Here is a 24,070-nt window from a genome sequence, read left to right on the forward strand (position 1 = left end):
TAATATTTAACTATAAAAGAACATGTCAAATGCCACACATTGAGTTTTTGGTAAGGTAACACTATTGAGCCGTAATCAAATGAACTAGTGAATCTTTTTTTTTTAACCAATTCAAGGCAATGAACTGTCCGAACAAACTGATTCACTAAAATGAATCAGACTTCCTAATATTATTGGAGAGAGGACTTTCTTGTTGCCTCAGCTCGGTTGTTTGTTATGCTGTGTGTGCATTACATTGAGGCTATAAAAAACTTGTTTTAAAACAGCTGAGCTTCTGTCACATTACTGAAAATGTCTAGATTACGTATGTAACCTCCGTTCCCTGATGGAGGGAACAAGACGTTGTGTCGAAGAAGCAACACTAGGGGTCTCTCTTGAGCGCCGAATATATCTCTGATCTATGAAAAAAGGCCAATGAAAAGTTGGCGGACAGAATTTGCATGTCCCGCCCCCTGACATACAGGTATAAAGGCGGGGAAATGCGTCTGTTTCATTCCGGATTTTTCTGAGGAGCCGGAAATGGTCCAGCCACAACAGTGGCTCGGCTCAGCGACGTGGCCGGGAGGACACAACGTCCCGTTCCCTCCATCAGGGAACGGAGGTTACATACGTAACCTAGACGTTCCCCGTGTGTCGCTCACGTCGACGTTGTGTCGAAGAAGCGACACTAGAGGTCCAATTTAAATCACGCCATGCGCTGACACACCATCACTGCTGACACAGGAGCGGGCAGGTACTTGACGTGCCAAAATGACCAGCTGTATCAGACTGCACGTACCCTTCCCCAATGCCTCATAAAGTCGTCGGAAACCTTATAGTTACCCTAGACAGGGGAACAAGGTGACGCTTGCCAACCTGGGAATGGGCCGAGCCTAGCCGGGCCTCTTTCCTCTCTATGTTGGGGCCCTTACAATCATCGTGGGAAGGGGGTCTTATCCAGTTTCCTATTCTTTCAGGGGGAAAAGACCCTGCGGAGACCACACCCGCCCAGAGAGGGGGAGGTAAAAGTGGCGAAATACACCACATGGGCTTTTAGGTCACATATGGGAAGTGGCGTGGTGGTAGATACCGTCTCTTCGGAGGGAGGAGTTGCTACAGACATGGTGACCGGGGGCAGTGGGAACTGGCCAAGGGAGATGCTGGTCCACTCGTAAGGAGACCGTACCACGGAAAATACACACAGGAGGAAAGTCCACGTATAAGCCCTAACCTGCGGAGCACCTATTCCAGTACAGGGTAGATTTGAGTACCCGCAGTGGATTGGTTCGGGCGAATTCCTCCGCCGAATTACGGACCCACGGAGCTAGGGAGGAGTCATCCAGGGAGCTGAGTGAGTGGGCTCTCCTGGGAGAAAAAGCATGTGGTATTACCTCATCCATTACCTCATCCGAGGGAAAGGGCGCTAGGTCCAAGTGATTCACCCGGTCAATCCGTCAGCGCGTTACCGAGTTCTACCGGCTCGGACATGAGAAAACACGGGATGAGACTGACTCTACCCTGAGATTGTAGAATCTCGCAACGGTATTAGGTGTTGCCCAACCCACTGCTCTGCATATGTCTGCCAGGGAGATGCCTCTGTCCAGTGCCCACGAGGACACAACACTTTTTGTCAAGTGTGCTCGGACTCGCAAGGAGGGGGGTACGGCCTGGGTGTTCCCTTTCCAAACTGAATTGCGTAACCGAGTCGGATGGTCCTGGCCAGCCAGCGAGACGGGTTGGGAAGTGAAAGCCACACAAGTGAAAGCTCCATGCTAGGGGCACTAAGGGACGATTATTTTTGACGCAGCGGGGTGGAGCAGGTAGTACAGCGTCAGGAGGCAAAAGTGCGTCCCGAGGCTTTGGTGCTGAGAAAAAACTTCAAGCACTTACCTTGCTCCGCACACCCGGCAGGGGGTGGGTTAGTGAATGAGGAGGAGGTCCACAGTAGTCTTACAGGCCTTGGAGGGGAGCACAGGGCAACCCCGCCAGGTGGCGACGTTCTCGGTGCATAGGTGGAACGCAACCGCCCTATTTACCTGGGGAATCGGCGTGTTCCTGTGGGCCCCTCCGCCGTCGAGGGTAGTGAGAGCGGATGAGCGAGGGGCTTTGTGAGGAGCAGAGAGAGTCACTCAAAAGTCAGTACAAGATGGCTGCTTGGATGTAGCTGCGTTTGGACTCCCCTCCTGCATGATATGGCATAGCATGTAGTCCATATGTTAAATTGATTCAAGTAAAACTGCGGTAAAGGGTATATTTTGGAGATTGTTTTTTTGTTGTTGTTTTTGTTGACATTTTTTACTTTTTTACATCGCATATGCCATGTCAAACCAAAGTAACTCCACGACCTGCCGCAGAGACGGATAACACAATGGCGTCTACTGAAATGCTAACTTCACTCATCGAGACGGCACTTGAGAAATACTTCTCTAAAGCAGAAGCAGCATCAAAGGAAGGATTTGATTGGTTGGAGCAACGTTTGGACTCACTTCGAGCTGACTTCTCAGAAATTAAAGAGGAAACAAAAGTCCTTCGGGAGGCAAACATAAAATCAATGGTTCGCATCGCAAGTGTGGAACAGAAATCAACAGCCTTAGCAGGAACAATGACAACAGTAGAGACAAAGTTAGCTGACCTAGAAGATCGGAGCAGAAGAAATAACATTGTTGTCCATGGCCTTTGCGAGGGAAGGGAAATTTCAAATGCTCTACAATACGTCATGACTCAACTACCATTGTGGTTTCCTACACTGAAAGACGCACCACCGGAGATCATGAGAGCACATCGGGTAGGACCCCCCCGGGGAAATGTGGCTTCAAAACCGAGGGTCTTGATTTTTATGTGCCTCAGATACACTGACAGAGCGAGGATTTTGAAGACAGCAAGGGACTCACCACTTGTGATTGGCGGAAAGGATATTCTCTTCACAGCTGATTATAGCCTGACAACACGGGTCCGGCATAGGTCGTGTTATCCTGTCATGGAAAAGGCTCAGAATGCTGGTTTCCAGGCTTTCTTACTCTACCCAGCAACTATAAAAATATCCAGAGGCCATTTACACAATTTCTTTGAGGATCCAGCGAAGTTGGAGCTGTTCCTCAAGACGTACGATCAGGAGAATGCTGAGTAGAGTGTATTGGAAAACGACATTGGCTCAGTCGCTTACAGAATCAATGTTAGTTCCTTGTGATGACAAGAACTGTTTTGGTTATTCATTTTTGGCCACGTGATGAATTCATAGACTCTGATCACTGGGTGAGTGTTCTGCGTAACGGGGCGCAGTAAACAGGGAAGCCAGTAAGCAGTGCTTTTTTTATATTTTTTTATATACTTTTGTACTTTTTCATGATACATGGTACGAGAGGGAGTGCACTGAATCTATTTATAAGATGGACTAAAATAAACTTTACAGCAGGACGATGAGGGAAAATTACTGTACTCACTTGATAATGGACACAGACATTGGGGGTGTGAATGGGTGGAATGAATGTGTGTGGATGAATTTTCAACATTTAGAAGTTTATATGTTAAGACCTGGTTTCTATGAATGTGGAGATCATAATTATTTAATGGCTGAAATAATAAATGGTAATATATGCAATATGGATAAATGACAATGGTGCTGTTCACAAAATTGCCTAGGAAGGGACTAAAGTTGGGACATTTAAATATTCGTAGCCTCAGAAATAAAGTAACTGATATATCAAACATTCTATTAGAGGGTCATTTACACATATTAGGAATTACTGAGACTCATTTAGATTCCACATTTGAAGATTTGTTATTGCATATCCAAGGGTACAGCATATATAGGAAAGACAGAAATGTACGGGGTGGCGGTGTTGCTATATACATACAGGAGCATGTACCAGTTAAACTAAGAGTGGATTTAATGACATCTGAGATTGAAGCTTTATGGCTTCAAGTTCATATTCCACATTTAAGACCCTTATTAGTTTGCTGTTGTTACCGTCCACCCAATGCTAATTCAGCATATTTAGAGAATGTATGTGCTATGATAGATAATGTGTGTGATAGTCTAAACGAAGTATATATTATGGGAGACCTTAATATAGATTGGAAATCATTACAATGTTCTTCAAGAAACAAGCTTTACTCTGTAACAGAGGCATGTGGCTTGGAACAACTTGTGACCGATCCTACTCGAATATGCTGTAGGAGTGATGGATCTATAACATCTACTCTAATTTACCATATGTTTACAAATTCTGGTGATTTCTGTAGCAAAGCTATATCATTTCCAGTTGGCTGTAGTGATCACAATTTAATAGTAGTTGTGAGGAAAACTAAAGTTCCCAAGGGTGGACATAGTATAATTGTAAAAAGATCATATAAACAGTTTATTGAAGATGACTTTATAAGGGATGTCCGTAGTATTTGTTGGGATGAGGTCCTGATAAGTGACAATCCTGATGATGCTGTTAAAGCCTTTAATAAGTTGTTTTTAGAAGTAAGTGATAAACATGCCCCTTTAAAAAAGAGAACAGTGAGGAAAGTTAGAGCAGGGTGGATTGATAATGAACTTAAGGAGTGTATGCTAGAGAGGGATGAGGCTAAAAAAGTGGCAAATATTTCTAGTTATGAATCAGATTGGCAAGTATAATGAAAGTTGAGAAATTATGTATCTAAATTAAACATAAAGAAAAAGAAATTGTATTATACAAATTTGATTATAAATGAGAAGTATGACAATAAGAAATTATGGAATGTCTTAAACAAGATGTTGGGAAGGAAAGTTAAATCTATCTCAGCATTTATTGAATACATCTACCAAAAAATACATCTTCAACTTTCTGTGGACCCAACTGTAGACCGATTAGTCTGTTGCCTGCGTTAAGTAAAATTACGGAGAAGATTGTTGTGGAAAAAATTCAAAAATATTTTTCCGATCATAATTTAAATACAGAATTTCAACATGCCTATAGAGCAGGTCATTCGACCGCCACTGCTATGGCGCAAATGACAAATGACTGGCTAATAGCATTAGATAATAAAAAGTTAGCAGGAGCTGTACTGTTAGATTTTAGCTCTGCTTTTGATTTGATTGATCACAAATTTTTACTAAGCAAATTGCACTGTTATGGTTTCAGCTCAACAGCAACAATTTGGTTTCAAAGTTATTTAGGAAATAGGAGGCAAACTGTTTTTTTCAATGGAAGTTTTTCACATGAAAGAGCAGTTGACTGTGGTGTACCACAGGGAAGTTGTTTAGGACCACTCCTGTTTTCTATATATACAAATGACTTGCCATTAGTCTTAAAGAAAGTAAAAATAGCTATGTACTCTGATGACTCGACTATCTATTCATCTCAAAAACTATTGAAGACCTTGAAATTGTGTTATTGGAAGAACTAAAGGCTGTAGTAGAGTGGGTTACAAATAATAAGCTAGTCTTAAATGTAGGCAAGACAAAAAGTATTGTTTTTGGTACCAGACACATGTTGTTGAGTGAACCCAAATTGAATCTAGTTATTAAAGATATGTATGTTGAGCAGGTACTACAGACGAGGCTTCTGGGTATCGAAGTTGACAACCACTTATCATGGTCCAAGCATATCAGTATAGTTGTGCGCAGGATGTGCAATGGTCTTTTTATGGTGAGAAGGTGTTCTCACATGCTGCCTTTTAACATGAGGGCAGATGTTATGAAATCACTTGTTTTGTCACAGTTGGATTATTGCTCAGAGTTTTGGTCATGTGCTGCTGTGACATATATAACAGATTTACAAATGGTCCAAAATAGAGCAGGGCGATGTGTACTTCAGTGTCCATTTGAAACTAATGTGAACTGGATGCATAACACACTGTCCTGGTTAAAGGTAAAATAAAGATTTACAGTTTCCTTGCTAAATTTAACAAGGAACATTATTTTAACTAAATTACCAAAAGTACTTTATTGTAGGCTATACTTTAGTTCTGATGAGCACCATTATGCCACTAGACATGCTACAGAGGGTAGGTTTATACTACCCAAAGTAAAAACAAATTATGGAAAGAGAACTATGTTGTATAAAGCCATGTCCGGTTGGAACACTTTGCCCAGAGACATTGTTAATGCACACAGTAAACATCAGTTTAAAGTCCTTTTAAAAAGGCATTTGATCATAAATTAAAATGTATTGCGAATGGTAAATTGTTATTCCACTATAAATTCTTGCTTACAGTATCATGGCCAAATTGTATTTTTGTAACAAAAGATTATTTTATATCTTAGAATTATGACTAAACTAGGTCTTGTGTATATGGGTGTGTGTTTGGATTTCTATGTAGGTATGTGTGAGTAGGGGTGTTGTGTTTTTAATCTTTGTTGCATTAGTGTTTTGTTTTGCAAAATGTAATGCATTGAATATTGGTGTAAAATTCTTGTAAGCGGCATGTTGGATTGTATCGACTCCAGGAAGAGTAGCTGCTCGTGTGCAGCTAATGGAGATCGAAATAAATAAATAAAATAAATAAATAAAGAGAGGTGCTCTCCATGCAGTCGTCAGCTCATCATGCAAAAAAATGGGAACGGGGGGGCGTGGCTGTGAGCGGTGCGCAGACACCAGGAACCAGTCATCCATCCGCGACGGTTGTGGGAAGGACGGAGGGTTCCAGTCCAGCCCCACGCTGGCGGCGGCCCGGGCAAGCATGTCGGACATCTGGGCCTCAGCCTGGGCGTGCTGGCCCGAAGGCAGCAGCCCAGACGAGTCATCCATGTCAGATGCCGGACGGTCTCCAATGCAGTGGGGAGCTCATCCATCTTGGGGGGGCTCTAGAGGATAGGCAGTCTGGCTATGAGGCGAGCCGCTGTTGCCTCAAGCGTGCCGGGGGGCAGGAGGTTCGCGGGGGCGTACCCAGCAAAACCGCGCCCGCTGCCACCCCCAGATCGCCTCCATCACCAGCCGCGTCGTCCTCAATCTAGTGGGAAGAGACAGTAACACTTGTTACAATTTATATTTTCATCATCTACTATTTAAAATGTCTAATCTCAGTAAAAATTGTATAGATATAAAATATATAAAAATAATAAATAAATAAAATATATTTATACATACACTCTGTTGGCCAAAAGTTTGAATAATGTACATATTTTTCTGTTTCTGAAGGAAATTGGTACTTTAATTCACCAAAGTGGCATTCAACTGATCACAATGTATAGTCAGAACATTACTGATGTCAAAAACAGCACCATCACTATTTGAAAAAAGTCATTTTTGATCAAATCTAGACAGGCCCCATTTCTAGCAGCCATAACTCCAACACCTTATCCTTGAGTAATCATGCTAAATTGCTAATTTGGTACAAGAAAATCACTTGCCATTATATCAAACACAGTTGAAAGCTATTTGGTTCATTAAATGAAGCTTAACATTGTCATCATGTCTGTTTTTGAGTTGCCACAGTATGCAATAGACTGGCATGTCTTAAGGTCAATATTAGGTCAAAATATTGCAAAAAAGGAACAGCTTTCTCTAGAAACGCATCAGTCAGTCATTGTTTTGAGGAATGCAATTGCTTGAAATTGCTAAATATTTCATACAAAGGTGTACAATACAGTCTTCAAAGACAAAGGACAACTGGCTCTATCAAGGACAGAAAGAGATGTGGAAGACCAGATGCACAACTAAACAAGAGGATAAGTACATCAGAGACTCTAGTTTGAGAAATAGACGCCTCACATGTCCTCCACTGACAGCTTCATTGAATTCTACCCGCTCAACACCAGTTTCATGTACAACAGTAAAGAGAAGACTCAGGGCTGCAGGTCTTATGGGAAGAATTGCAAAGAAAAAGCCACTTTTGAATCAGAAAAAATAAAGAGTGCACAAAGAAACACAGACATTTGACAACAGATAATTGGAAAATAATTTTATGGATCTTAACCCCATTGAGCTTTTGTGGGATCAGCTAGACTGTAAGGTGTGTGCGAAGTGCCGACAAGACAGGTCATGTGGGGTGAAATGTCACCTGAGTATTTGGACAAACTGACAGCTAGAATGACAAGGATCTGCAAAGCTGTCATTGCTACACATGGAGGATTTTTTTTATAAGAAATTCTGAACACTTCTTTTAAATTGTAATAGTAGTTTTTCATGTTGTTAATGTCCTGACTATACATTGTGATCAGTTGAATGCCACTTTGGTGAATAAAAGTACCAATTTCTTTCCAAAAGAGCAAAACCTGTACATTATTCCAAACTTTTTACTGCCAGTGTATATATTTGTGTGTGTGTGTGTGTGTGTGTGTGTGTGTGTGTGTGTGTGTGTGTACACAGATCACGCGGACTGGGAGATGTTTCCGGTCCGCCTCTGATGATGACATCGAGGTTTACGCTGATAGCGTAACGTGTTTCATCAAGAAGTGCGTAGAGGACGTTGTGCCAACCAAAACAATACGGCTCTACCCCAACCAGAAACCATGGGTTAACGGCGAAGTTCGCGCGGCACTTAATGGGCGGACCTCCGCTTTTAATTCCGGGAATGCGGAGGAGCATAAACAAGCCAGTTATGCCCTCCGTAACTCTATCAGTGCAGCAAAACGCCAGTACAGGCACAAAATTGAAGGACAGTTCAACAGCACCGACTTTAGAAATGTGGCAGGGAATTAACATCATCACGGACTACAAAGGGAATTCAAATTCTGCCATGAATACCGCTGCCTCTCTCCTGGATGAGCTTAATACATTTTATGCTTGTTTCGAGGACAACAACACCGCCCTCGTGGAGAGACCACTCGCGGCCGCCATGGTTCACTCTCCGTCTCTGTTGTGGATGTAACCCGATCCTTCCGACGGGTGAACATCCGTAAAGCCGCGGGTCTAGATGGCATTCCGGGCCGCGTCATCAGAGCGTGCACTACACGCTACGTTTTTACAGACATTTTCAATCTGTCCCTCTCCCTGTCTGTAGTCCCCACATGCTTCAAAACATCAACCATTGTGCCTGTACCAAAGCAAGCCAAAATCACTTGCCTAAATGACTGGCATCCTGTTGTTCTGACCCCCATCATCAGCAAATGCTTTGAGAGGTTAATCAGAGATTATATCTGCTCTGTGCTGCCCACCTCTCTGGACCCATTGCAGTTTGCCTACCGACAACCGCTCCACTGATGATGCCATTGCATCTACAATATACACTGCTCTCTCCCACCTGGAAAAAAGGAACACATATGTGAGAATGCTGTTTTTAGACTACAGCTCAGCATTCAACACCATAGTGCCCTCCAAGCTTGATGAGAAATTCCGGGCTCTGGGCTTAAACAGCTTGCTGTGCAGCTGGAACCTGGACTTCCTGTCAGGCAGACATCAGGTGGTTAGAATGGGCAGTAACATCTCCTCATTACTGACGCTCCACACTGGAGCCCCGCAGCGCTGTGTTCTCAGCCCACTCCTGTATTCCCTATACGCACATGATTGTGTGGCAACACATAGCTCCAATGCCATCATTAAGTTTACTGATGATACGACGGTGGTAGGTCTGATCACTGACAATGATGAAACAGCCTACAGAGAGGAGATGCACACTCTGACACGCTGGTGTCAGGAGCACAACCTCTCCCTCAACGTCAGTAAGACCAAGGAGCTTGTGATGGACTTCAGGTAGAAAGACAGAGAACACAGCCCTATCACCATTAATGGAGCACCGGTGGAGAGAGTCAGCAGTTTAAAGTTCCTCAGTGTCCACATTACTGAGGAACTCACATGGTCCGTCCACACTGAGGCTGTTGTGAAGAAGGCTCACCAGCGCCTCTTCTTCCTGAGATGGCTGATGAAGTTTGGAATGAACCACCACATCCTCATACGGTTCAACACCAGCACTGTAGAGAGCATCCTGTCTGGCTGCATCACCACCTGGTACGGCAATAGCACCGCCCACAACCACAAAGCCCTGCAAAGTGTGGTGCGAACAGCCAGACACATCATCGAAGGTGAGCTACCCTCCGTACAGGACATATATAACAGGTGGTGTGTGAAAAAAGCTTGGAGGATCATCAGAGACTCCAGCCACCCGAGTCATGGGCTGTTCTCACTGCTACCATCAGGAAGGCGGTATCGCAGCATCAGGACCCGCACCAGCCGACTACATGACAGCTTCTTCCCCCAAACAATCAGACTTTTGAACACTTGATCTCTCACGATCAACAATCAGCACTGCACTTTATTAAGCTTCTTAATCTTCATCTTATTATCTCACACTGGACTGTCAAATATATTCTCCACAATACAACTACTGTCTATATATTTTTTATATACTCTTTATTTAATTTTTTTATTGTATGTGTATTCTATATTGTGTGTATTGTTTACTGTACATTGTATATTAGTATTGTGTTGTGTCAATTTTATATGTGAATCCTGTGTTGTGTAAGTATGTTGTTTATTGTAATTGGTATATGTCTCGTCACTGTCATGACTGCTATGTTGCTCGGAACTGCACACAAGAATTTCACCTACTGTTGCACTTGTGTATATGGTCGTGTGACAATAAAGGGATTTGATTTGATTTGATATATATATATATAGTTTTGAAACAGGTTTCCCAGACACTTCCCCCATCTTCCATTGGTTGGGCAAACAGATAGTTTCAACCTTGTAAAATAGACGGTGCTGTTCAGGATCTACAAACATCTATAGCTGTCTCCTGCCCTACCCAGCTGTCAATGCTATGGATTAATATATTGAACACTGATAAAGCATTTATTTACCTTATTTGGCATAACTGTTTCATTATGTTCTTTCCATGGTATTGATGCATTTTGAGGAGTATCTAATCCCGAAGCCAAGTTCTCTTTTTTATGTTGTCTGGATTAATGTCTGAATAATATAACTCAAGTTACAGTGATATAAATACATCTGGAATAATGTAATTACAGTGATATACTGACTGATGTAAATTTAAGACAAAACACCATAAGAAGGCTTTCAATAACAGAATGGGTGTATGTTTGTGTTCAATTGATTAGTGCCATCAACACATTGAATTAAGCAGCTGCAGTGACTCTGAAAAAGTGACAAAAAACCTTTATCTCATTGGTCAATCAGTTTTTCATCACAGTCTTTGGTGTAAACAGGCCTTTAAACCAGTTAAAACCATATCGTTGTCCCAACTGGTCTAAGCTGTTTTTTTTTTACAAGCAAAGCTCTTTCCGAGATTCACTTATCTTCCTCCATGCTGTTTAAATCAGTAACTGCTACATAATTTCAGTACTAGGCTAATAATAGCTCCAGCATGCTACTGGCTAATCCAAAAAGAGTTGGCGCGTCCCTGAACCAACAGCTGAACATTCCACATCCTGAAGCAGGCTAAAGAAAGAGTCACTCTCCTCCTGCCCTCCACATTCTCAAACTGGCCAAGTCAGGCTCCGGTGTCGTTGAAAATAGCTGTACAGTCATCATACTAGAACTGAGGGCCACATCCCAGTGCCCACTGCAAAGCACTTGCTCACCAGCTAACACATATTTGGGATCTGTCTCTCTGGCTTTAGTCTGGAAGGGTTTCAAAGAGAGCTTGAATGAGGAATTAGAAGATGTTTTTAATTCACCTCTCTTTTCTTTGTCTTTTTATCCCACTTTTGGCTCAAAAACAACGTAGTTTCAGCCCCACATGTCACCTGGATGCCAGGGGTGATGTAATCTGTGATCGGTGCGAGCTGGGGTACACAAGTGCTCGCTGTGACAGGTAAGGTTTTACCTCCAGACAAAACAAATACTATAGTTTTTACACACATTTTTAGTAATATTTTGTATTTTTCATTGTCCAACTACTGTGATTGTATGAAAATATTGATGTAATATATGCTGGGTGTGAATATACATGTGTGTGCACTGGCAGGTAATATAACTCACCCAATTTGGCTAGAAACCTGTTAGACGTTTCCGATTGATTTTTGACAATACATTGACACTGAAAAAAAAAATCTCCTCTTTGAAAGTGTTTTTAGGAAGCCACTGGTTATAAAAATTTAGATTTTTGTGCATATTTTGCCAAATTGCAAGGCTGAACACTTAGGGTTGCAACATTTCACCACTGTTTTTTTTAGAGAGTGGAAGTTGAATTCACAACACAATTCAACACACAAAAGTATGAAAAAAGTATTTACAGTTAGTGTAAATTTATTGACAGTTAAGAAATTTGGTATTACTAGTTAGCTGTGACATAATGTATGATGCCTGAAGCATAGGGTGTCTTATTCATTGTGAAACTGTGTTTTCTTAATGGCATGAATCACACTGAAGGCCTAGACTTTTAATGCACTGCCCTCCACTGGTGTGTATATATATATATATATATACTTTTATATTAAAATGGATATTTCATTTATTTGGGATAGTTTAGTCAGTTGGTCATTACTGAAAAATAAACACTTCGGGCTGATGCAAGACCACTTCACTTAACATCCGGCATCTCTTGTGGTTTATTTTGTGATAATAACCATCTCACTGTACATTATCCCTTACTTCAAGCATTTGAATGACTAGCATAGTCACATGACAGCTTGTAATACGAGATGGCAACACCTTACGATATTGTACGTCTTTGCCTGTACAGCAAGGAAAGACTTGTGGACCAATCATACAACAAACAGAATTTCAAAATGATACAATAAAGACATCACATTTGAGCAAGCCTTTTTTCCAACACTTTATTTTGATTTAGAGATTTGATAAGGTTACACTTCTTGGTTTGGTTTAGATTTGGTTAGACCTTAAATTTAGGAATTATCATAATAACATATTTAAACATATTTTTTTTATTTTATTTTTTTTCTCTCTCTATGCACAGTAAGCCCTAATGCTGTCATTACTGGATAAATCGAGTTGACTTATGGCTCCTACACACTACACGACTTTCAAAGACGTCTGATCGTCGTACCGTTAATATTACAAAACTGTCTATCTTGTCACTGAAGTCGTGGCGTTTTCAAATTACACGACAAATCGGCGACAGTGGTGAACACATTTTGGTGAAACGACATTTCACTGCTGATGAATCCCCGACGACTCTGTCTGGACTCCAAATTACGTTTCACAACAGAGTACACACGAGAAGTGATACAAGATATGAAAACCAATGCATGATCATATGCTCAGAATATGATGTGTATGTTTTTAATCACCTAAAGGCATCATGTATTTTATTGGTTACAATATGAAAAATCTATTTGTTTACCTGACTGTCCAAGAGAATTGTCAATTTCTGTCCAACTCTTCTCTTTCTCCACCCGGTTGTGCTACAGTTCAGATGAAACATCAAATCTGGTGCTCCTGCCAGTGTTCCAATAATATTTCCTCCATTGCTTCAGTCCAATGAGACATTCTTGATACCCCACACATTCTTGAGTGAAAATCAGGCTTAAAATCGTGTAGTGTAAACTCGGCATAAATGAAACATTATTTGAAATGTCAAGTTTTGGACTTAAATATATCTAAGTTCGTTGCACTAGCATTTCTTAGAAATCAATAAACTATTAAAGATTTTAAGTGTTAGCAACTCAAACTATTAAGTACAAAATTGAGGCTATGGGGAATACCCACATATTTCCCACATACCTTGTCAAATGTACATATGGGGCTATTTAAACAGTTGTTATTAAGAATTCATAGAGGTTTTAGCTCTTTTGTAGAATTATTTATGTTGTGGTTGTTTCGTGTGATGTCACCATTAGGGTTATTTGTGTCAAGTTGGACCCTGTTTACACAGGAATTTATGCAGAAATAAGTTAATTTAATGAAAGACTTACAATTAGATATAATCTTCATTAATTAAGCTGTGTTATTGTATCACCAAATTTGAGTCCATTCATTTAAAATTGTTAAGTTGAAACAGCAACATTTAAATAGCAAATCTGAGTTGACTACTTGCATTGTTACCTTAACTTAAATAGTTAAGTTCATTCTATATGAATACCCAGTTAAGTGAACGTAATTACACAAGTTTTGGAGATGCCATTACTTAATTCAATTGAAAGAAGCGAGTTTACTTAAGCAAATGAGTCGAGTCAACGTATAAGGGTTCTCCGTGTGGGAGTAAAAGATGTAGGTTTTTGTACGAGCCAACTCGTACAATTTCTAATGATTGTGCCATCTCGTAGGCTACTACTTTTACAGCTTGTCATGAGACCCAGTTGGATTGATGGAGTATGTTTTGCTTTAACTCGGTTATCTGAACTTTCCTCAGAGAATAACAAAAATTCTGCTGTCATAAGACGGAATATTTAACATGTTTTTCAAAGTCAGTGTGAGATGTAAGGCTTTGTTTGATGGTTTAAATCTTCAGCATCCACAGTAAGAACTAGATAGTGTACTATCATGCTGCTGGGCATTTATAGACCGTCACAAGCAATACCTTATTCAATGAATAAGTCTAGGGTGGCTAGTGGAATCTGCTGATCAAGAGAGAAACCATGATTACATTTTCTATTCACCATCATGCAGATAGCGCAGTCGTGTGCTGATAAGCACAGTAGAATCTATTAAATATGAAGGCAGTGGATAGCATGTGCGTGTTTATCAGGCTGTAGCATGAGTTGCTTCAGTAGAGCTATACGACCCAAAGCACAGACAGCAGATAAGAAGAGCGGGTGGGCGAAGCGAGCGGAGAAGTGCTTGGGTCTCCTCCCCTCTATTTTCCTCACACTGTCCTGGTCTGTGCTTTGTTTTGGCAAGAAAATTCATGGTGGTGTGCATTTTAGTTTTGAGCTAAGTGATCATGATCAATATTGGGTTGTCCATCACACATATTGTAACGGATTCAGTTCAGTGTGTACACTGCTTTTTGAAAGAGAAAATGACTTGTGGGTATGCACTGTACTCTAAATACTTTCCATAACTGTCTATTTAAGCAATGTCAGTCTAGCTGTCCTATATTCTCTACAGCTAGACAAGCTTTTTTTAGATCCAATAAAGTGGATGTAGAAAAGGAAGTGCCGCCTTAAATAGCCAATCAAGGTACAGACATCACCTGCCAGTCAACTAGAGAACATGTATGCATATTAGCTGGACCAGCCTGAAAAATAGTGTTTTAGTTTTTTTTTACCAGGATTTGAGCTGAAGAAGTACAATTTATGATATTTTACCAGGATTTATATTATGAACTTTTATCTTAATCTTGACCAATTGTTTTGGAGATTTCGATCTTTCCCCATTCAAGTAGATAGGAACTGTACTTTCATGTCGCTTCTTTCATTGTATCATCATCATTGGAAATCCTGTAAAATGAAAGGTGTTGGAGATTTCATGCTTCCATGTCTCACAGAATGAAGTTACTATACCTAGAGTTTAGCAAAATTATTTTTACATGACTCTTTTTACGTATTGCGGCAGTTTTCTGGTGAAGGGATTTCAGTTTTGTGGATATAAAACTTGATTAAGCATTAACCTAATCTGATTGGGAGAACATTTAACACGCTTTATTGGCACTCAGTGGGCATTTCACCTCAGAACTGCTAAGATACGTGTAATAAACCACATAATATTATTTAGCAAATATGTCGCCTCATTATGGTTTTCATGATATCAAGTGTGTAATTTTTGGTCCAGAAGTGGACATGTCAGGCTGCTCCTAAACAAACAGGGGTGCGTTTCCCAAGGTTTACTGTTACCAAAAATAGTTCAATGATTTGTTGTTTCCCGATACCATAGTTTCAACGAACATTCTCAATCAGCATTGCAAATTTGTGTGGTTAGAACTACCGCTGTCCATCTGTGGATTGAAACAGTTATTTCTTTGTTTATGGTGTCGACTTCATTTGACTTGGATGAGGCTTCGATATCTTTCATTCCATATATATCTTTGATTCTATAAGATTTAATACTCAGTTAACATGAAAACAGCTTATTCTGGGGGGTTCTGCAGAAAGCGACATTTTGAAATGTTATTCAAGCTCGGCTAGTTTATGTACACAATGAAGGGACTAAGAGAAAGTAGTTTAATACACCTAGGCTTCTGTCGGAGAATGCGGCTTATGTGGACATGTAAATACATAAGCAGCATTTTTATTGGTTTTAATAGAGTGTGCATGTTCGTGTGTACTCAAATGCGTCGTGGGAACTCCAGAGTTTGACATAAGAGGGTAAATTTACCGAGCCACATGCATAGTATATTGAGGTAAAGAGAATTCCAATACGGATGGGACTTTTTTTGTCTTACACAGCTTTCTCGCAATAAACCGCTTTCTGGTGTCCATGGAAACATACATTCAATCTCTGCAGAAGTTATTACTCCACCCACTGCGTGATGTCATTATCACACTGCTCGTGGTGGATGTGCGACGTGCAACTTAGTTACTAAGGGAAACAGTCGTGACTGTCTAGTTCATTTCTCCAACGATGTGTCGTATTGTTGTAGTTAAGCAGTAAGCTATGCTGTTTTATGGGAAATGCACCCATGAGCAATACTGGCTAACTTAGAATTGACTCTGCACATTAAAATGGTATATGAGAAATAATTAACATCCCAAAAAATACACACATTTATAAATATTTATAATATATTAGCTAAAGACATCCTATGTGCATATAAATATTGAGTAGAAGTGGTGGTGGTGTAGTGGTCTAAACCACAGTACTGGTAAACTGGTAATCAGAAGGTTGCTGGTTCGATCCCCACAGTCACCAACATTGTGTCCTTGAGTAAGGCACTTAACTCCAGGTTGCTCCGGGGAATTGACCCTGTAAGAAGGGCTCCGTAATTCACTTTGGATAAAAGTGTCTGCCAAATGTATAAATGAGTATATTGGTTTATAAAATAATGCTAAACTGATTATTATTTTACTAATAACTCCAGTGGGGATATTTTGCACAACATCCAACATTTCAATGTGCCATTATAGGTGGTGTAACTGTATGTTTGTTTGAATTATTTTAATGTACATTCTTTCTGCTCTGAATAACTTCAGGTGTGCTAATGGCTATTTTGGTCGTCCCACTGTTCCTGGTGGATCCTGTCAGCCGTGTATGTGTAACGGTAACCTGGACCGAACAGCACCGCTCAGCTGCGACCCAGTGACTGGAGCTTGTCTGCGCTGTCGTGAAGGGTACGGAGGGCCGGACTGTGAAAAGTGTGCAGATGGATACTTTGGAGATGCCCTTCTAGCAAAGAATTGCCAACGTAAGTAAAGGAGCAAAGTTTTACTGGCTTTCAGATCATACAACTCGTTCTCATGAAAAGTTGTACGAATACATACTATTTTTGGTCAATTTTAAGTTGTACGTTTTTGTATGACTTGTGTCATATTTAACATTCAGTGCAAACCTAGTGTTGGGATCTCTGATTAAATTTAGTAAGTGTGATCTTTCGGACAGTTCGTGTAAATTAACTAGTTCACATGAATGATTCACTGATTCACTTGAGCCTCACACAGCCTTAAAGGGATTTATTTAGTGTATTGCTGCTGTTTCTCACTATATTTCCATTCAGTTATCAAATAGGTCAATTTCTAGTTTATAAGTGTATTACTAAAGTTGCCCTTCTGAGAAGTCAGTGATCTGACTCACCTTGTTCATTTGATTCAGACAGGATGCCAGCAGTACTTAACTGTTATTTTACCAAGAAAGTTTACCCAGAAAAGTCCATAATGAAGGTTCACCAGGCAGCAATTCAACATTAAGAAAACAAACAATATACCGCAATTACAGACATTCCTGTCTGGATGGCATTCGATTTCTACGAAATATATAAGGTAATTTGCTCAGTCATTTTCACAGAGGTTTTCTGAGAAAACAAGGACATGTTCGATTTTGTCGCGATTAAAATCATAAAGTATGAATTTACCTGATGTCCTCAGGGAAAATAGTCCTACCCAAATAGGGCTACAGTTGAGATACTTTTTTAAACTTACAATAAATGCAATACATCATGTGTCCTTTCTAAGACACCATATTTGGGATTCGTGTTCAAGTACTGTATGTAATGTGTCCATTTTTGTTGGAAATTAAATTGTGTTTCTTCCAGACAGCCTGTATGGCAGATGTGTGTGTGACAGAGAGAAAGAGAGAGAGCAAGCTCAGGCAGTCTACCCTCAAGGTTAATGCAGACAAATTCACGCAATGCCATCTGTGCTCTGTCTCAGTCAGACCCGGCCTGTTCAAAATGTGTGTGTGTGCATATACTGGGCATATTTCACTAGATTGGAAGGCATGCTGCCTTACTATGGCCCTAGAGCAATGCGCTCACAGTTACATGGCACTGTCATTTTAAGTAAGATAAAGTCATTCTGTGCCAATGTTCTGCATACAGTGATTAGTATTCAAAGAGGTCACAGGATATTGAATAATCACTGATTTTCAATTTTAGTTTGCATCCATGCAGCAGGCGAGTTCAGAGCATTTTTTTTTTTTTTTGCAAATCACTTGGTTGGCAAGGAAACATGACAGTTTGTCTCATACACTAACCATGTGTATGCATGTTGGTGTTGGTGTAGGGTACAGAATTTTCATGAATATCATAAGCACTTTTTTTTTTTTAAAGCATGTTATTATCAGAAAGGAAATAACTATGTACGCCTACAAAACAATGATCTGCCACAACATTAAAACCACCTGCCTAATATTGTGAAGGTCCCCCTCGTGTCACCAAATCAGTGCCAACCCGCATCTCAGAATAGCACTCTGATTATATACTTCTAACCACAGTTGTATAGAGCGGTTATCTGAGTTACCGTAAACTTTGTCAGTTCAAACCAGTCTGATCATTCTCTGTTGACCTTTCTCATCAACAAGACATTTCCATCCACAGAACTGCCACTCACTGGAGGTTTTTTGTGTTTGGCACCATTCTGAGTAAATTCTAGAGACTGCTGTGCGTGAAAATCCCAGAAATACTCAAACCAGCCAGTCTGACACCAACAATCATCCATGCGATTATCTAATCAGCCAATCGTGTGGCAGCAGTGCATGAAATCATGCAGATACGGGTCAGGAGCTTCGGTTAATGTTCAGTTCAACCTTTAAAATGGGGGAAAATGTGATCTCAGTGATTTGGAGTGTGGCATGATTGTTGGTGTCAGACGGGCTGGTTTGAGTATTTCTAGGAATAGTTGTGGCATAAGAATGTAGCTGACCACATGTATTCTAGGCCAGGGGTTTTCAAACGGTTTTGGGGACCTCACGGGTGCCGCATGCGGGTGTAAGGGGTCCGTGAAAAATTTGAGAACTTCTTTTTTCAGGGCTGTCAAAGTTTATGTCCTCTATCTTAAGATATACATTACATATTTTTACAGCAATACAAATAGCGTATTTACATTATTACCATTTCATTTTGCTTTCTAAAGACTCATCGACTCTATGATTGTATTCTACTGACAGTCATAAATTTAATACAGTATGTTTCAGGCAAAGTTAATGGGTCTTTAAACATAAAAAAAAGATATATATATATATGCTTTTGTATTTTTGGAAGGGGGTCCCTCACAAGGGAATCGTCTTTGGCATCAAAAAGTTTGAATAGATTTTAGCCTGACAAGCATCAGTTTCAAAGTAACTTCCCAAAACAGTATTAACAATGGTCATTATATTACAAACGTACTTACATTTTCATATAAAATTTGGAATTGAAAACATGTACCAAGCTTTAGCATCTTCTAACATCTGCAAACCGGAGAATGGGAATGAGGTGGACGTGGACAGTATTGACGTCATTTTACAATGCAGTGTCTGTGCTGTTCTGTTTGTTATATTTTTATACACCACAGCAAGTTTATAAATAATGAAAGAAGATTGGGCTGCTGTCTGAGTTGAAATAAGGATTTCCTTTATTTCTTTTGGGGAATAACAACTTGAAAAAAGCAGAATCAACAGCAGAACAATGTAATGACAGCACACATTTCAGTGTGGCACTTACACAAGCTGTTTAAATGACCAATATTTGAAAGAAAGGCTTGTACTAGTTCTGTACACAAGGATCCCTCCCAAACCTAAAAACCCTTTGTTCAGATTCAGTTCAGTTTGGAATGTAAAATGGACAAATATCATTCAATGTCGATCTTTTACATCTTTACATTACTGCAAACTTTATACAAATGCAAACATGTCATTCTACAATAAGGAATGCAAAGCATGTATGAGCAACACACATAAAAATATATAAATAAATATGGTAACACTTTAAAATAATCACACAGTATAAAGTTTTTGTAAAGCATTTAGTTTATAGCTAATTCGTTTGGTAACACTTTATTTTAGGGATTATAAATTAGACAGTATTTTGTGACTAATAATTATACTTGTAAGTCACTAGTTTGCCATTATAAAGTATTTATTATGCCTTTATTGTTGCTTCATATTCCCTTTCATTTGCTTTTGTCATAAAAATTAATTTATTAGCTAAAAACAAAACATATCTGTCGCTAGTTCAATGTAAATTACATCCTCTGTATGTTTTTTTTACTCTGTGTGAATGTACGGCTTATAATGATAAAATACATGCAGAATGCATTTCAACAAAGCAGGGGCGTTAGGGTTAGGTTTAGGGTTAGGGGTTGGTGTAGGGTGTCTGTGGAACTCTAAATAAACACAGTGATGCCCTTATACTGTATTTAATTAGGGGTGCAAATGGCATCTAACACTATTTGCACTTAGTGTAAGAAGATGCTTTTTGTTGATATTTACTCTAAGCAACAAAAGTCTCTAAAATACAAATAATTATTTTATAATTATAAGCCGCACATTCACACAGTGTAACGAGAACTTATAAATGATGTATTTTGCACCTCACTAGCTATTGGTATCTTCTGTTTTTACTTAATAAATTCATTGTTAGGAAAAATACATGTAAAGAGGCAATAAGGCAAGGGTAAAAAAAAAAAATTCAACAAATAAAGGCCTAATAAATAACTTATAATTCTAAACAAGTCCATAAATAGACCCTTACGAGTCCAATTATTAGCCATCAATTACGGTCTAATTCCTGATCCCTAAAATATAGTTACCATTCATTTTTAATAAATTGTTGTTCCTATTTTGTTATTATATTTATAGAGTATATACAAATAGTGTGTTACTCTTTCATATTCACTCTAGCAAAACATTTATTTCTGTTTAATGAGCTCATATACAGTGCATTCAAAAAGTATTCAGACCCCTCCATGTTAAAATGCTTTACATAAATTTTTTCACATCAATCTTCACTCCATAACCCATAATGACAAAGCAAAAACCAGATTTTTGATCCATTTTCAAATTTATAAAAAAAAAAAAAAAAAATGAAATATCACATTGACATAAGTATTCAGACCCTTAACTCAGTATTTATTTGAAGCACCATTAGCAGCGATTACAGCCTCAAGTCTTTTGGGTAAGATGGGGCAAGCTTTGCACACCTGGATTTGGGTGTTTTCTGCCATTCTTCTTTTCAGATCCTCTCAAACAAGGTTAGATTAGGGGCCATCGGTGGAAAGCCATTTTCAGGTCTCTCCAGAGATGTTCAATTGGGTTCAAGTCCAGGCTCTGGCTGGGTCACTCAAGGACATTCACTGAGTTGTCCCTAAACCACTCTTGTGTTGTCTTGGCTGTGTGCTTAGAGTCATTGTCCTGTTGGGAGGTGAAACTTCGGCCCAGTCAGGTCCTGAGCGCTTTGGACCAGGTTTTCATTAAGAATATCTCTGTATTTTGCTACATTCAGCTTTCCTTCAACCCTGACCAGTCCCCAGTCCCTGCCACTGAAAAACACCCCCACAGTATGATGCTCCCACCACCATGCTTCACCGTTGGGATGGTATTGCACAGGTGATGAGCGGTGCCTGGTTTCCTCCAGACATGACACTTGGAATTGAGGCCAAACAGTTCAATAGTTAATCATACCAAGGAATCTTGTTTCTCATAGTCTAAGTGTCCTTTATATGCTTTTTTATGTGTCTTGTACTGAGGAGAGGCTTCTGTACTCTGCCATAAAGCCCAGATCGGTGGAGTGTTGCAGTGATGGTTGTCCTTCTGCAAGTTTCTCTCATCTCCACACATGATTTCTGGAGCTCAACCAGAGTGACTATCAGGTTCTTGGACACCTCTCTTACCAAGGCCCTTCTCCCCCAATTGCTCAGTTTAGATAGCTCTAGGAAGAGTCCTGGTTGTTCCAAACTTCTTCTGTCAAAGAATTATGGCGGCCACTGTGCTCTTGGGGAAGGAACCTTCAATGCAGCCAAAATGGTTTTGTAACCTTCTCCAGATCTGTGCCTCGACACAATCCCATCTCTGAGCTCTGCAGGCAGTTCCTTTGACCCCATGGCTTAGTTTTTGCTCTGGTATAAATTTACAGGTTTGAGACCTTATATAAACAGGTGTGTGCTTTTCCAAATCATGTCCAAGCAATTACATTTTGCACAGGTGGACTCCAGTCAAAGTGTAGAAACATCTCAAAGATGATCCAGAGAAATGGGATGCATCTGAGCTCAATTTCAAATGTCATTGCAAAGGGTCTGAATACTTATGTCAATGTAATGTTTTAGTTTTTTCTTTTACATTAATTTGCAAAGTGATCACAAAGATGTTTTTTTTCTTTGTCGTTATTGGTATGGAGTGTAGATTGATGTGAAAAAGAAAAATAATTTTAGCATAAGGAAGCAACATAAAAAATCTGAAAAAAATGGAGGGGTCTGAATACTTATTTAATGCACTGTATAAGCAGTTTGATTGTTTTTCATCTTTTCATCCTTTGTATAGAACTTGCTAACCAAACCTAACTAATGTATTTCAGTTGATGCAAACCATTGAAGTGTTCTTTAGAACATTAAGAAAGCATAATTCTATAAATAAAAAGAGTATATATGCATTCACATGTGTAATGAATTGGACAGATATTAATGCTTAAAGGTGCTGTAAGTGATTTTGATTTTAGGCATTCTCGAATTTCCACAAACTGAGCCGTTGTATTGACCACGCCCCTTTTCCCAAAACCCTGCATTTCAAAGATACAAAATGAACTTTATTGATTTAGACATAAGCAGTAACAGTTGTCAAATACAACAGCAGCAAAATAGCACCCTCAACTAACAACTGTTATGAACAACATGGCAAAAAAGTGGCATTATGCCTGAATAACTCACTGCAACTACAATACTATGAGAACATGCAAAATGATTGACTGGCAGAAAACATCAGAGACCACAGCCCGCTGACACTTTTTAGGTTACGCATTATACTTGGCCAGCAATTAGTCTGTGCTTTATTATGAATTTATTTATGCAATAATTACTGTAATTGTAGGTGTTCCTAAAACGGTCATAAACACTTTAAGCATAAATATAATTTTCATTCAGAAAGTATTCAGACCCGTTCATTTTTTAATTTCACATTTTGTTATATTGCAGCCGTATGCCAAAATGCTTTAAATTATAATTTTTTCACATCAGTCTAAACTCCATACCAAATAATGACAAAGCAAAAAGCAGATATTTGATAACTTTTTATAAGAAAAAGAAAAAAGAAAAAAACTCAATGTGAAATATCACATTGACACACACTGGCAGCCAAAAGTTTGGAATAATGTACAGATTTTGCTTTTTCTGAAGGAAAATAGTACTTGAATTCACCAAAGTGGCATTCAACTGATCAAAGTATAGTCAGGACATTACTGATGGCAAAAACAGCACCATCACCATCGTAATTTTTTATCAAATCTAGACAGGCCCCATTTCCAGCAGCCATCACTCAACACTAAATTGCTAATTTGGTACTAGAAAATCACTTGCCATTATATCAAACACAGTTGAAAGCTATTTTGTTCATTAAATGAAGCTTAACATTGTCATCATGTCTGTTTTTGAGTTGCCACAGTATGCAATAGACTGGCATGTCTTAAGGTCAATATTAGGTCAAAAAGGGCAAAAAAGGAACAGCTTTCTCTAGAAACTCATCAGTCAATCATTGTTTTGAGGAATGAAGGCTTTCAATGCTTGAAATGCTTGACATTGCCAAAAAACTGAAGATTTCATACAAAGGCGTACAGAAGAATTGCAAAGAAAAAGCCACTTTTAAAAAAGAAAAAAAAGAAAAGGTTTGAGTGTGCTAAGAAACACAGACATTGGAAAAGAGTGTTATGGATCTTCACCCCATTGAGCTTTTGTGGGATCAGATAGACTGTAGTGCCCGACAAGACAGTC

The 24,070-nt window shown here is 39.5% G+C and overlaps 1 protein-coding gene across 4 annotated transcripts in view; it reads left to right on the plus strand.

Moving 5' to 3' along the window:
- The window catches only part of lama2 (laminin, alpha 2), a 385,152-nt gene that overhangs the window by 221,109 nt on the left and 139,973 nt on the right, over positions 1 to 24,070 (plus strand). For all 4 annotated transcript variants that reach the window (XM_052095596.1, XM_052095599.1, XM_052095597.1 and 1 more), the window contains exons 18-19: positions 11,572 to 11,658; positions 16,877 to 17,088. In XM_052095596.1, the coding sequence (XP_051951556.1) occupies positions 11,572 to 11,658; positions 16,877 to 17,088 (299 nt within the window). The remainder of the gene's footprint in view (positions 1 to 11,571; positions 11,659 to 16,876; positions 17,089 to 24,070) is intronic.

This window comes from Xyrauchen texanus, chromosome 28, assembly GCF_025860055.1.
Source record: "Xyrauchen texanus isolate HMW12.3.18 chromosome 28, RBS_HiC_50CHRs, whole genome shotgun sequence".
Classification (NCBI taxonomy): Eukaryota; Metazoa; Chordata; class Actinopteri; order Cypriniformes; family Catostomidae; genus Xyrauchen; species Xyrauchen texanus.